Source organism: Periophthalmus magnuspinnatus, chromosome 3 (genome assembly GCF_009829125.3).
Source record: "Periophthalmus magnuspinnatus isolate fPerMag1 chromosome 3, fPerMag1.2.pri, whole genome shotgun sequence".
In the NCBI taxonomy this organism is placed as follows: domain Eukaryota; kingdom Metazoa; phylum Chordata; class Actinopteri; order Gobiiformes; family Gobiidae; genus Periophthalmus; species Periophthalmus magnuspinnatus.
In genome coordinates, this window is record NC_047128.1 from 8,770,096 (window position 1) to 8,782,811 (window position 12,716).

Sequence of the window (12,716 nt, forward strand, 5' to 3'; positions counted from 1 at the left end):
TTGGCCTCATTTCCAGGCACTCCACTCACATACTGGTATCGATATGGGGATGACAACTGGACTAAAATCAAAATTCAGGATCTGGAGCCTTTTACTGCACATATTAATGCTGTGGATCCTAACATCAAGTTCACACGGGAAGAGGCCAAGGAGAACAAACTGTCCTTCTTAGATTGTGCAGTAACATTAGGAGAGGATTGGCAACTCCGGGTAGAAGTCTTCAGGAAGCCCACACACTGACCAATACCTGCAGTTGGATTCACACCATCCACTGCAGTGCTATAACTCCATCATCAGACAGAGAACAATGAGAACAATAGCAGGGTTGTTAAGGGCTGAATAGCGTAGTCTCAGCTGAAACTAGAAACAAGAGCTGTTTATAGTTTCAATGGTGGTTAGCCCCTCCCCAGAGATATAAGGCAGTGGCCACCAGCATTCTGACCAGAACTGAAGAAGCGGCTTGGGTGAGCAACGAAACGTCTTCACTCCTACAATGATTTGTCCATTTGACCGATTTGAACTTAGTCTTTTGCTATGCTTGTCCATAATTGTCTAATCTCCTGAGACAACTCTTTCCTTTGCTTCCTCTGGTCCACCAAACAGCACAGGGACTACCTGTAGCCCTATATATATCCCCACTGACTGATTACAAGATTGTAGACACCTGTGATGCTAATTAGTGGACACACCTTGGATTAACATGTCCCTTTGGTCACATTATTTTCAGTCTTTTCTAGGGGTACCATTATTTTTGTCAAGGCCTGTTTCATGAGTTTGCTTTTCAACCATGCTTCAACAGAATTACTTAAAAAAAAAAAAAGTCCGAGAATTTGTATTCATTATTACTTTTGTCAGATTCAAGTTATTTCTGTGACCATTGAGTTTTTCTTTCATCAATGGACGGGCACCATGTGTAAATAAGAAAAAATATGAAATGTGCATTAAGTGTACTGAATACATGTATGCTGACTTCTTGTATTCAAGAATCTGCTCAAAATAAAGTAAATTAAATGAGTTAACATTCGATCAAATCCTTTAAATGCTGGAGTACTGCTGGTGAATTACATAAGTCTCTGTAGTGTCAGAATACATTTGAGTGAAGGCTAAGTCCAGTGCTAGTAGTACATCTTACTATTATTAGATTAACATGTAATAGAATGCTGACAGTGGAGATGTGACAACGCCAGCTCTATAGCAAAAGTGCATCTCAAAAGTGGATATTTGTTGATGGGTCACAAAATTAAACATGAAGCATCTTGCTATGAAATTGTTACACTTAAAAAAAAAATCATATTTCATCCTAATTTTTGGGGATGGGTCATATTGGTTCCAATATCTGTATCAGATGGTATTGATTTGTCAATATTGGTATTAGCCGATATATGATACCATTATTTTTTTATGCTTCCTCTGTGTTTTTGAAGAGTGTAATGAGTCAACACAGCAGCATGCAAACTATCGGATATGGGTAATGACAAAAAAAATCCCTTTCCCTAATAATTTCTACATGTTGTGCAGTTGTTGTATGAGTCAAACTATGTGTGTTCCAGACCTCCAGCCGGTGACGTACTGTGAGCCTGCCTTCTGGTGCTCCATCTCATACTATGAGCTGAACCAGCGCGTGGGCGAGACCTTCCACGCATCCCAGCCGTCCCTCACTGTGGACGGCTTCACTGACCCCTCCAACTCAGAGCGCTTTTGTCTGGGGCTGCTTTCCAATGTCAACCGCAACGCTGCTGTGGAGCTCACTCGCAGGCACATCGGTATGGGTATCCACTACACCCAAGTGTAGACTTTACTTCAAGATTAAGATTAAGTATTGCAGTATTAAAACATAGTGATGATAATCAAATACACGGGCACAACAAGCACAACAACACGGGCACAACAAGCACAACAAGCACAAAATGTATGCAAATTTGTGAAACCAATATCCAACAAAGAGGGTTCAGCATTTGTGGATTTTCAGCTTGGGTATTTCTTGCCACTCCTTTCCTTGTTTAGCTTATATTTATATTTTAAAACCTTATCATGCCACATTTTGCATATTAACTGTCATTAACTTGTACATTAGCATTGTCAGTGGCCATATCTGCTTGTCAAAGCCTGATATCGTCAGATCTCAACTGCAAAGCAAGGCCAGGCCTGGTTAGTATATAGATAGTAGAATGCTGGGAATACCACATGCCACAGTGGCGCAGCAGTGGCTCTATTGCTGTGTCCCCATGCAATACACTTCCCCATCTTGCCTATTATGAGCAAGGTCTGTGAGTGTTGGTGGTATTCGGAGGGACAGTTTACCCCATGGCAGGTGTGGCTACAATTGTAGTAGTTTGGAGTGAATAAGTAACTCTGTAAAGTGCTTTGTATGTTTTTATGAATCCCATGTGTTGTTAATATTATGATGACTATTTGATGGGTTTGTGTGTGTTACATGCTTTCTGACAGTTAATTTATGTGTCCTGTCCTGTGCTGTATTCTGTGCTGTGTGCAGGCCGAGGGGTCAGACTCTACTACATCGGCGGAGAAGTGTTCGCAGAGTGCCTCAGTGACAGTGCCATTTTTGTTCAAAGCCCAAACTGCAACCAGCGCTACGGATGGCACCCAGCCACGGTCTGCAAAATACCCCCAGGTGAGTGCCCAGATCTCAACCACATGGCAATTAGAGAGGTCAGTGGCACTGAACAGCTGACGACATTAAGGTGGTGCTTATGTACCAAATATATATTGTATTGTAATTAATTGCTTCATATTGCTCGATTAAGTTGATAATTTTTTAATTGTAAATACCCACAAATGCAGTTTATTTCAAAACATTCATTACCCCGTTTCTTTGAGATGAGTTTGTTTGTTTGTTTGACTTATCATAACTGTAACATACATACATTCATTAGCATAGAAACACCAATTCAATACAGCCATAACTGAACCTGGGATGCCATTACCTGTCATCTTAGGGTTGCCAGATCCTATGACTAAAATCAGTTCCCTATAAATCCAAAAGGGTTCTCTAAGAGAGGAGCCCATTCTGATTGGTGACTGAAAAGGCAAAATCTAACAAACCAAGTTTACATCACGTATGTTTTTGTAACAGATTTAATGCACTTTTCAATTATTATCAGTACAATCAACATTTGAACATGTTTACCTCATACAGTGAGGCAACTAAGTATTTGAACACCCTGTGATTTTAGCAAGTTCTCCCACTTAGAAATCATGGAGAGGTCTGAAATTTTCATCTTAGGTGCATGTCCACTGTGAGATACATAATTAAAAAAATCTGGAAATCACATTGTATGAATTTTGAAAATAATTTATTTGTATGTTACTGCTGCAAATAAGTATTTCAACACCTGTCTATAAGCTAGAATTCTGACCCATGGGACAGGACGACTGCACTGTTAAGGAGAGCATGATCGGGGCCATGTATTGCGAGATTTTGGGGAACGACCTCCTTCTCTCAGTTAGAGCATTGAAGATGGGTCGTGGCTGGGTCTTCCAACATGACAATGATCCGAAGCACACAGCCAGGATAACATATATAAGCATATCAAGGTTCTGGAGTGGCCTAGCCAGTCTCCAGACCTAAACCCAATAGAAAATCTTTGGAGGGAGCTCAAACTCCGTTTCTCAGCGACAGCCCAGAAACCTGACTGATCTAGAGAAGATCTGTGTGGAGGAGTGGGCCAAAATCCCTCCTGTAGTGTGTGAAAACGTGGTGAAAAACTACAGGAAACGTTTGACCTCTGTAATTGCAAACAAAGGCTACTGTACCAAATATTAACATTGATTTTCTCAAGTGTTCAAATATGTTCACTTATTTGCAGCAGTAACATACAAATAAATTATTTTAAAAATCATCCAATGTGATTTCCAGATTTTATTTTTAGATTATGTCTCTCACAGTGGACATGCACCTAAGATGAAAATTTCAGACCCCTCCATGATTTCTAAGTGGGAGAATTTGTAAAATCACAGGGTGTTCAAGTACTTATTTGCCTCACTATATCTGGTGCAGACAGGTTATGCCTATGAAAAATCCTGCATGCCACCTTAAATCACCACACTCCAGTTTGTTTATAGGTCCTATATTACGCAACATTGAATTTTTTGTTTTAAGCCATGGTAGAATGTTATCTCATCAAAAACACACCTGGAGTTGTTTGTTTCATTCACATGTTTGAATAACCCTTTAGTATTAGTCTGTCTACATCTCCAAAGCTCAAAATGCTCTGTTCCACCTTGTGATGTTATGAAGACCCCTTCATTTCAGTTTTGAAGTTAATAGCTCCTTTTACCTTTAGCTCAGTAGAGATTTGCAATTCCAGAGTTGAAATTATCCAAATGATTCGAGTGAAGGTGTATGAAGTTTTAAACAAAGTGGAGCACTTCCTGTATTACCACACAAATCAGTAACATAGGCCCTTTAAGGTGCAGCTGCTCTGCACAAATACATATCCAGTACCATCATTTGCACTCACATTACTGTACGTATACACTGCTTCTGTAGTTGACTGTCCTTGTGTGTTTTACTAGACCTTTTCTTTGCTTCCTCCAGGCTGCAACCTGAAGATCTTTAATAACCAGGAGTTTGCAGCATTGTTGGCTCAGTCGGTCAACCAGGGCTTTGAGGCTGTGTACCAGCTCACCCGAATGTGCACCATCCGCATGAGCTTCGTCAAGGGCTGGGGAGCTGAGTACAGGTCAGATAGCTCAACGGCAAAATATGTAAAAGGTTTTATGAATTATTTAACGTATTTAAATTATTTCACTTTTTTTTTAAATCTGTTCTAACCTTGTTTCCTCATTAGAGACATACTGTGTTTTGTTTAGCCACTACTCTAATAGATGTGAGAGCAGCCATTAGGGGCCTGAACAATTATGCAAATATTACAGTTCACACTTAGTGTAGCTCATTAGACCTAGCCAACAAACAGAAACTGTAAACAAGTCTGTTAGTTTCATTGTATTTAGCTCCTCCCTTCAGATATAAGATATAAGGCAGTGTCCACCAGCAATTGGACCAGAATTCAAGAAGCCACTAGGATGAGCAGCCAAACATCTTCACTCTAAAACGTTTGTCCAGTTACACAATTGAATTTGTTTTTTTGCTTGTCAGTATATTAATACAATCATTTCAGCAAGTTATTAAATGAGCACATTCACATAGCAATTTTGATTTGATCGGAAGCATTTTCAATTGATTTAGTTACAAGACACAAATTAAATCACAAAATTGAGTTATATAGTTAATCTGGACTTTATTATTTTGTTCCTTCCTTGAACCATAAAAGAGATTTCTTACCAGTTTAATGTCAGCATTGAGAAAACCTGTAATGGAAATGTTCACTTAACCACAACATTAAAGACGCTGTACCTTATTGTTCATTTTAAACAGTTTGCAGTGGTTCAGAGTTATTCCTCACTTACCTCATGCATTCAAGGCATCTTAATTATTCACCACGATGAGTTTATAAGGGCTTTTCAGAACGTTCACAAGAGATCATAGCAGAGTTTTGCCGTCACAGTAAAGCCAACAACTTGCATGCTAACCATGCACTTCCTGATTCTCGGACTATAAGAAACATATTTTACATTGTTCAATTTGTATTGTGTATGTATGTATGTACGGCAACCTTGAGAGCCTTGAAAGGCGCCTAACAAATAAAATGTATTATTATTATTATATTAATTAGATGCAGACAGTACACAGCTGACTATTTTGACCTCAAGAGCTGCTTATAGAATATCTGTACTGAGGCAGGAATAGGGGTAGATTCATAGCTGAGATAAAAGTATGGTATTTTTCCAGTGTCCTGAGTTTAGAACAACTAAAATTGTTCTGCAGCCTCCTATATCCCAAACAACCTCTGAATTTGCCATATGCTGCTAAAACACTACACAAACCACATGTATTTTCGATGTGTAAACTACAGGGATAGCAGGTTTTATATAGAATAATGTGGAGACACAGGGACATTCAGTTCTCTGCAATACACTTTATACGACCTAAATAAAGAAGGAAAACGAGACGGTGTCAGAAGTGCAACCATTTGTGAAGTTCACATTTTAAGCCATCCCTGCTTATGTAAACACAGACAGAAACAGAGAGTGACTCAGAGCACGCAACCCCGCCCGCGCTTGTCCTTCCCTCAACTCTCACTGGTCCTGCCCCTTTTGCCATGCCCACAATCTCATTCCTCTTAGGTGCCGCCCCTTTATACCCACCAACTCTCCCTCTCACCTCAAATCCCGCCCCTTTAGTTCCATCCACAGTCTCCCTCTCAGCCTCTGCCTCTTAGGCCTGCCCACACTCTCCCTACTCTCTACGCCTTTTTTTTATTTATTTATTTTTATTTATTCGTGCTTGCAATTAAAAAAGTAATAATCCAGCAGAATTTATAACACTAAACACTAAATCCACTTTTCACTACTAAACTGTATATATGGTGTGTGTTTATCAGCCAACCTCTGGACTATTTCTAAACAAACTTTCCTTAAACAGTGTCGTCGGCTCGTTTACTCTGTGGCTCTGACTCACTGATAGTAAAGAGGAGAGAACTGGCAGTGACACAGGCCAGGGTGGGTAGTGTGCCCATAGCATGGTCAGAAGCACATGTGGAAATACTTAAGAGGATTAGAGTTACTGTCAAGGACCCTCCCCCACACTTTCCCTCTCTATGCATCCTCCGGTGTGCACTGGAAACTAGACAGATGTGTTAGACTTCTAGGAACTGTGGAAAAATAAGGTTTGCCTGGGAATTCTGGCTTAAAGGACCTTAATATGACTCTGTTGTTATGTTATAATGTTCTTTCCTTGTCACAAACGTACCTGGAGTTATGTTTAGTTTCATTCACACATTTTTAACACACAAATCCTGCATATTTAGGCAGTAGTTCTTCTCTCAAATGGAAAACACTCGTGTGATGTCATGTGCTAATACCAAAAGTGCTGCTCTGTTTTTTTTTATCTCCATACACCTTTTCTAGAATCATTAGGATAATTTCAGCCTTGGAATTGACGATCAAATTATGGTAAAAAAAAAAAAAAATGTACGTTTGTGCTGTGGCCACTGCAGTTTTAAGTAATTGGTGACATCGCACAGAACTGCCCTAATTACAGGAAGGTGTTTCTAATTACAAACACCAGGGACCAGGGGTCGGCAACCTTTAACACGCAAAGAGCCATTTGGACCCATTTTCCACAGAAAATAAAACACTGGGAGCCACAAATACTTTTTGACATCTAAAATGAAGATAACACTGTATATAATAATAATAATAATGTAACGGAATAATGTAGGTTTTATTTTCACGGACCGGCCTTCTACACGTGGCAGATAAATATGGCAAAAGTACGTTAAGTGCATAAAAAATACAACTCACTATACCGTTGCATCAGTGGGAGCCCTGCACTTGTTTCTTTGCGATGAGGTGGTCCCATCGAGGAGTGATGAGAGACAATGACACCCGCAGTGTGATTATGTCTAGTCTGTGCCACAGTTTCTTTCTTGTATAATCCAGGGTGCTTAGAGTCCATGTGCCAAAGTAGTTTTGAAGGTTTCATTGCCTCATTTGCTTTTCCCGCTTATTACGCAGAGCGGACTCTGCGCGTGAGACTCACCTGTAGCGACAAACCCATATTTTAAGTTGGACTCCTGGTATTGTCTGTTAAATTTAGCTTTCTTTTTCTTGGAGGTCGTAGTCTCCTCTTCTGGCTCCTCAGCTGGGCTTTTCCCCTTTGTTAAAAAGCTCTCCAGACTTTTGTTTTTGCTCATTTTCACTCGCTTGTGGCTCTACTTTTGGGCGACGTGTCTGATGTGTTATACGTGATACGTCATCGCGGAGACAAGAGCAGATAATAAACTTGCCACTACATCAAATAGATTTCTGTGGCGATTTCCTATCAGGATTTTCATGATATATCTATGGACAAGCTTATTAGCGCATCATGAGGGACGGGCGTTACGTCGAAGAAGATCCCTCTGCATAGTGTCTGAAAATCAGGGCTGTGTCTTTACGCAGGACTGCTGTCGTCTGTGAGGCGTGAGCAGTGTTGTTTTTAATATTGTTCCGTGATTTTGAGCAACGAAAGATAAGAAAAATATAATTTTATTTTAATATTTCAAGATCACAATAATCTTCCAATTTAAACTACAATAAAAAAAAACCACAAATAAAATACACTTCAATTAAATACTTAAAATTTATTTTCCCAAGCCACGCAGAGCCAGAGGATGAAAGAGCCGCAAGCGGCTCAATCACACTGTTTCTAGGTGGAGTTTAAGAGTTTAGGGTCACTTAAAAAATGATACACTGAAACACTAAATGCGACTAGCGACAATGGCCTATGAGCAAAAAATGCTGTCATGCCTCAAGCCCTGGTAAAGATTCACACTATTATTATATTACTAATATTATGTTTAAAAACAGCAAGAAAACATTTTTTGTCTGAAGCAAATATTAGTAATGATTATGTACACAGTTCCTATTTTAATGTATTTTGTATGTGTTTGGTCCCCAGGCGGCAGACAGTGACTAGCACCCCCTGCTGGATCGAGCTGCACCTGAACGGGCCTCTGCAGTGGCTGGACAAAGTGCTCACTCAGATGGGATCCCCCAGTATTCGGTGCTCCAGTGTGTCCTAGGGAGCCTGGTGTCCCTCCACATACACTTGAGCCAACCTTGTGCTGTGTCCTCAGCACTTTGACTCTTGGACAAACTGTCCTCTCACCAGCAGACGTCTCATCTGTCCCCTCTGTCTCCTCTGTGCTCGGACAGAACTCATACTCTGCTACTGCCACATAGGACTCTGCATTTGCTTTTGCCTTTTGTACATCAAGTCAGCTTTATGTTGTATTCATTTCACTAAACTGTCTAGGGCATTCAAAGAGTCTGGACATCAGTCATGTCACAGTCACGCTGTGTGTCCTGACTTGCACCAGCAGACCACTAGTACTGGCTCATTCTATGTACAGCTACATTTTAGTCACATTTTTGATGTTATGGTAATCCTATTGTGTTCAGGTAACCCTGTTGTGTTCAGGTAACCCTGATATCTTAAACTGGATCAGTCTACATTAGATTATGAATGATAATGCCATAGTCATTTAAAACCAGTATCATCTCCTGACTGACTCCAGCACAGGCTATGTCACAGTACAACAGAGCTCCTGTCAGACAGGTGAGCTTAGCTTTGGTCCCTGTCAGACAGGTGACCTCAGTTTTGGTCCCTGTCAGAATGCCTGCCAGTATAGCATCAGTATTCTCAGATCATTATTAGATAAATACACCTTTCTCAGATCCCTTTAATTCAACACCAACATGGACACATACAGTTCCTCAAACGTGAGACCCAGGGTCTCCTTTGGTGGATGTAGTCCTTTGTGCTGGACTTATCCTTTGGTGTATGTTCTGTGTGCTGGACGTATCGTTTAGTGAATGTAGTCCTGTGTGCTGGACCTATCCTTTGGTGGATGTAGTCCTGTATGTTGGACTTATCCTTTGGTGGATGTACTCCTGCCCTGGACTTATCCTTTGGTGGATGCTCTGTGTGCTGGACTCGTCCTTTGGTGGATGTACACCTGTGTAATGGACTTACCCTTTGGTGGACGTTCTGTGTGCTGGACTTATCCTTTGGCGGATGTAGTCCTGTGTGCTGGACCTATCCTTTGGTGCATGTTCTGTGTGCTGGACTTGTCCTTTGGTGGATGTTGTTGACTGAACAGTGCTGCATTCATGGAGAATTTGAAGTTGTATTTTTGTATCTGCCTGAATGTGGCAGTTAAACTAAGCACAGCTTTTTACAAAGGGAATTATGACATAATTGTACCAAATGTAAATATATTTGGCTCCAGAGGCTGACGCATGCTTGTTTGTGTACATACGTTTATAATGTGACTTTGATATGACAGATGGCTGTAGCACCAGTGCATTTGACACAAGGGGATTAGCCATTGTGGAGGTTACCTGGTTCCTCCTTCTCTGCAGGTGCATCACATGAGCATGTTTTTACAGTGTGCCTAGTGACAGCAGCCTCATATTAGTATTAGCCCAGTGGTGCTATTTTTACAGTGTACACTCACAGCTGGTTCTACAATGCTGAAAACTAGTGTCTGTTTCAGAAAGAGTAGCATCTACCCCTCTGAGACCACTGCTCTGAGGAGCCAGTGCCCTGTACTCACCCTGTAGGGAACATGTCCATGTCCATGCACATTTTTCTCTTTATAGCTCTTGTTTTGTCCATGTCCACTTGCCGTAGTTGTCATTTGTGCTTCTCTTTTCTGAAATAGACATTTGTATAAATAATATTCTTACATTTTGCCACCTTTTGAAAAATGTGTTTTGTGCTTTTTTTTGTTTGTTATGGTGGGTTCATAAATAAATATATATCTTGTGGCAATCATGTGCTTAACTTATTATTCTGATCAGTGGTGCATTTAAAGGCAGTGTAGCTCGTAGTAGTAGTTGTTTATATCATATCTTGTTAGTTATGGTAGAAAAAAAACAAGAGGTCATTTCGATTTCTAACTATAGAAGTATATAATTAAATTGAATTAATTTTTGTAAAGCCAATATCACAACAGCAGTTGCCTCTTAGCGCTGGATGTGAAAATTAATTTAACCAACAGAAAGTTAGAAAATCAACAATCTTGTATACAACCTTATGCATCTCATCCCTGATCCCTGGTCCTTGGTTCCTGGTCCTTGGTTCCTGGTCCTTGGTTCCTGAGCCCTGGTCCATGGGCCCTGGTCCATGGTTCTTGGTCCCTAGTCCCTGTTTCCTGGCTGTGCAGTCTGCCCACGCTTCCTGGTTCATTGTGCGCAGCTGGGAGACAGATTTATCATTGAACAAATACGCGGCTCAGGTTTCGTCTGAACAGACAGACACAGCAATTATAGCTGTCAGAGTGTCACCAGGCTGTCTGCTAAGCCTGCTACTTTTGCTACTCCTGCTACCACTGTTACATCTGCTAGCTTCTTCTGCTATGCCTGCTACGCCTGCTGCTGCAGGTCTGTCTGCTATGGGCCTGTCAACCAAAGAGAGAGAGCAGCATTGCCACTTACTGGCAGAGGTTCTTGGAGTAACCAAAAATGACACTCAAGTAAAAGTAACACTACTTCAAAACAATATTACTTAAGTAGGAGTACAAAGTAGTGGCCCAAGAAAGTACTCAAGAGTAAAAAAAAGTATTTTGGAAAACTAGCACACAAAGAGTAACTTAAAGAGTAACTGTAAGGACGTAAGATCTAATTTGAAGTGAATGTACTTTGAAAATACCAGCTTTTGTGCATTATTTCATGTTTTGTCCTTCAAACAGACACAAAAATGAGACAAACTAAATAATATGGGCGCTGCAAGAAGCACAAATTTCATGCTGTCAACATAAAGCTCAAGTCACTTGTAGACTTGCTCACAATGGGAAAAATAACCACAACTTTTACTTGAGTAAGAGTACTGTTCAATAAAAAATATTACTCAAGTAGGAGTAGACGTATGCTGCAAGAAAAGTACTCTGAAAAGTGTAAAGTTATTTTAGTAAATGCAGCAGCAGCAGTAATAAAAAAGTTACCCAAGTAAATGTAACCAAGTACTATCCACTTCTGGAAGTAGCCTAGTAGTAGCAGTAGTAGTAGTAGTAGTAGTAGTAGTAGTAGTAGTAGTAGTAAGAAAACGAACCATATCAATATCATGAGTATACCTTTAGATTGCTTATATTATGACTGTAAAATGTGTCATGTTGGAAGCCTGTAGGTCAAGCATTAGTAGCTCAATACTGACCCCTGCTGGATATTTTGTTTCACCTTCAGGGTTTCTCAGTGTCAGACAAAGGTGGGTTGTACACCAGCATTCTGACTAGAATATAGAGATAGAGATCCATCCATCCATCCATCCATTTTCTTCCGCTTATCCGGGGCCGGGTCGCGGGGGCAGCAGTCTAAGCAGGGACTCCCAGACTTCCCTCACCTCAGAGATAGAGATAGATACGTTTAATGCGATAATGCTGTAAATAAATAAATTCCAGACACAGCAATTACATCCTATGAAGAAGTGCAGGTGACAGACCCTCTACCAGGAAAGTCATTATACGTACATTATAATATGGTCTGTGTACCAAAATACTGCACACTCTCTCTACATGTACTGTATTTTGTGTACCGGAATACTGCACACTCTCTCTGCATGTATTATAGTCTGTGCACCCGAACATTGGACCCTCTCTCTGCACGTACTGTAGTCTGTGTACCTGATTACAGCACACCCTCTCTGCACATACTATAATCTGTCTACTTTAATACTGCACAGTCTTAACAAAGTCCATAGGCACAGTATGAAGGCACAATATAGACACACAGTACCACTAGAATCCACAGAGTAAATGACTGCTGTCATAAAACCTGTGTGAAACAGGTTTTTGATTCAGGGACTCCACTCCATCCTCTGTAAAATCACACAGTTCCAAAAAGATTCTGGGCCTTTGCTCAGGTGTTTTCTTTTCAAACAATCAGACAGAGTAATCTGCTTCAGTTTGAAGTTGTCTCTGGATCTTAATCATCCATTCTAATTCATTTGTATCATTCTGTTTTCACTGTAAAAACTTGCACATAACATTTTTTAAATATTTGTATGGACTGTAGGAAATATATTGAACATTGGGACATTTATTCTATTTTACTGCCAATCTTAAATGATGAACTGTAAGTCTTATAATGTC

At 40.3% G+C, this 12,716-nt stretch overlaps 1 protein-coding gene across 1 annotated transcript in view; it reads left to right on the forward strand.

The window, feature by feature from the left end:
* smad3a (SMAD family member 3a) overlaps positions 1-9,508 on the forward strand; it is a 68,920-nt gene extending 59,412 nt beyond the window's left edge. Inside the window, exons 5-8 of the mRNA XM_033989663.2 lie at positions 1,551-1,763; positions 2,495-2,632; positions 4,559-4,703; positions 8,525-9,508. Of these exons, the coding sequence (XP_033845554.1) occupies positions 1,551-1,763; positions 2,495-2,632; positions 4,559-4,703; positions 8,525-8,648 (620 nt within the window). The 3' untranslated portion in view covers positions 8,649-9,508. The remainder of the gene's footprint in view (positions 1-1,550; positions 1,764-2,494; positions 2,633-4,558; positions 4,704-8,524) is intronic.
* Positions 9,509-12,716: the final 3,208 nt, after the last annotated feature.